A 1,975-nucleotide genomic window follows, 5' to 3' on the forward strand; every position below is an offset into this window, starting at 1 on the left:
TATATATATATATATATATGTATATATATATTCTTCCAGATCTAAAATGCTGATTGGATGATCTAAAAGAATACACCAAACAAAAACAACAAGCGCTTATTCAACTGTTGAGTCCGCTAAACGTAGTCATTGTAGCATGTGCGACAATCAATCCGGAAACGTTAAGAAGTGTATATGCTTCAGAAATTCAATGTTACATTGATGTAAATGGACATCATTTCTTGTAACGTAAGAATCATTATTTTACTTCTTTATTTAATGACAAATGACCTTTTATCATAGGTCGTTGAAATCGTCTAAATCCGTTATTAACATCCGTTATTACACTAAGGTTAAAAAATACAGCATGCATTAAAAAAGGAGGTGAAATTTCCGAAGCGCTTCCACCTAGAAAAATTATTGTCAGCATATATTAGAGTCCTCTTGATACCGTACACTTTTGTAATTACAATATTTTCATATCTCTAAAAATAGCGGAAATGTTCAAGATGGACAAAGTTATTGCCCCACCCTTTATAGTATTATATTTATAGATACATGTATGATATGAATTTTAATATATATCTATTTAACTTTATGGAAAATGATTCAAAGGAGCATCTTCCTAGGTCACTTCACTCAGCTAATATGGGCGAGAAGCTGTTATTTCGGAGTCGGTAAGGCATGCAGCAGAAGTGGCAAGGTGATCGTGGTAGCGAACTATGATCCGGTGGGCAACGTGTCCGGTCAGTTTCAGAACAATGTATTTCCGCCGTTACCTGAGAATATGAACGTGATGCTATCACCATCCACTATTCGGATGCCGCGGGGACAATACGAACTACTGAAATCCACGGCATCATCCTTGCCGCTATCATTACCGCTTCCGTTGTCAGATACCGCGTCCACCGCCAGCGATACTACATCCGTCAGCTCCGGTCAATAATACCATGACCGTGCAAAATGCCTTCTCTGTATTTGTGCGCGATGGGCCGGACATTGAAAAGATTGAGAGAAAGATCGACTTTTTGCGTGCCGCGAATCAAAAATTTCGGACACATGACGAAATATGATGACTGATGTCTCTGTTGGTAAGAGCGTTTTAGAATCTTTTCATTCATTTATTGATACATATCTCTTGGACGGCTTTTGAAGTTTCTTAGAAGATAATGTAGCTAGAAATGCCAGCTCGATAATATGCGCTAGCTCAATTGTTATCATAAAATTGCAATAATGTAATTTTATATCAACTCAACCGTATTCAGTAATTTTCCACGGAAATATCGGTCATCAGGTTATATTGCCAGATTTCAACTACGCTTGCAAAAGCAGTGATAATCAAAGTTATATCGAGCTTCATCCTGATAATATGTAGTATAAATCAAGTACAATCTGCGATGTAATTATTGATAGTGGCGCAACTTTTTATTTGTTTACGTATCTTGTATAAAAAATAATTCTAATGCACTGCATGTGTATATATATATATATATATATATATATATATATATACAGGGTGTCCCATTTTAAATAATTATTAAGATTTCTCGAAAATTATGATTATAAAGATATGGAAATATGGTTATAAAGATACGAAAAAATGTTTCAAACAAAAGTGAAACTAAGACAAGTAACAACTCTCGAGAATGTCAAATGTAAAAACAAAGAAGGACTAATGAGAGTTTCACGGCACTTAGTCCGAAAATAAAAATCGTTTATTACCAATTCAAAAGTTGTCTTCGAGCCATCAGTATGTTTAAACATTTATTGTAATTTTCTCAGTCCTTTATGTTAGAAGAGTGATGACTCAATCTCCTTATTCTATTGACAGAGATTGGCAAGTCTTCCATTTCATCATGAAGGAGAGACTCGTGTTTTTTTTTTGGAATATTTTATTTTTGAATGGCAGAATTTAATAGCTGATGTTAAGAGCTTTTCAAAGCACTGTAATAAAGTTATTTTTTATTACGTACTTTTCGAGTTACAAGGCTTGAAA

General features: G+C 34.2%; 1 protein-coding gene across 1 annotated transcript in view; it reads left to right on the forward strand.

Moving 5' to 3' along the window:
- LOC108686804 overlaps positions 1-1,392 on the forward strand; it is a 6,829-nt gene extending 5,437 nt beyond the window's left edge. Inside the window, exon 5 of the mRNA XM_018192273.1 lies at positions 609-1,392. Coding sequence (XP_018047762.1) covers positions 609-925 — 317 coding nt within the window. The 3' untranslated portion in view covers positions 926-1,392. The remainder of the gene's footprint in view (positions 1-608) is intronic.
- Positions 1,393-1,975: the final 583 nt, after the last annotated feature.

Source organism: Atta colombica, unplaced genomic scaffold (genome assembly GCF_001594045.1).
Source record: "Atta colombica isolate Treedump-2 unplaced genomic scaffold, Acol1.0 scaffold19, whole genome shotgun sequence".
Lineage (NCBI taxonomy): Eukaryota > Metazoa > Arthropoda > Insecta > Hymenoptera > Formicidae > Atta > Atta colombica.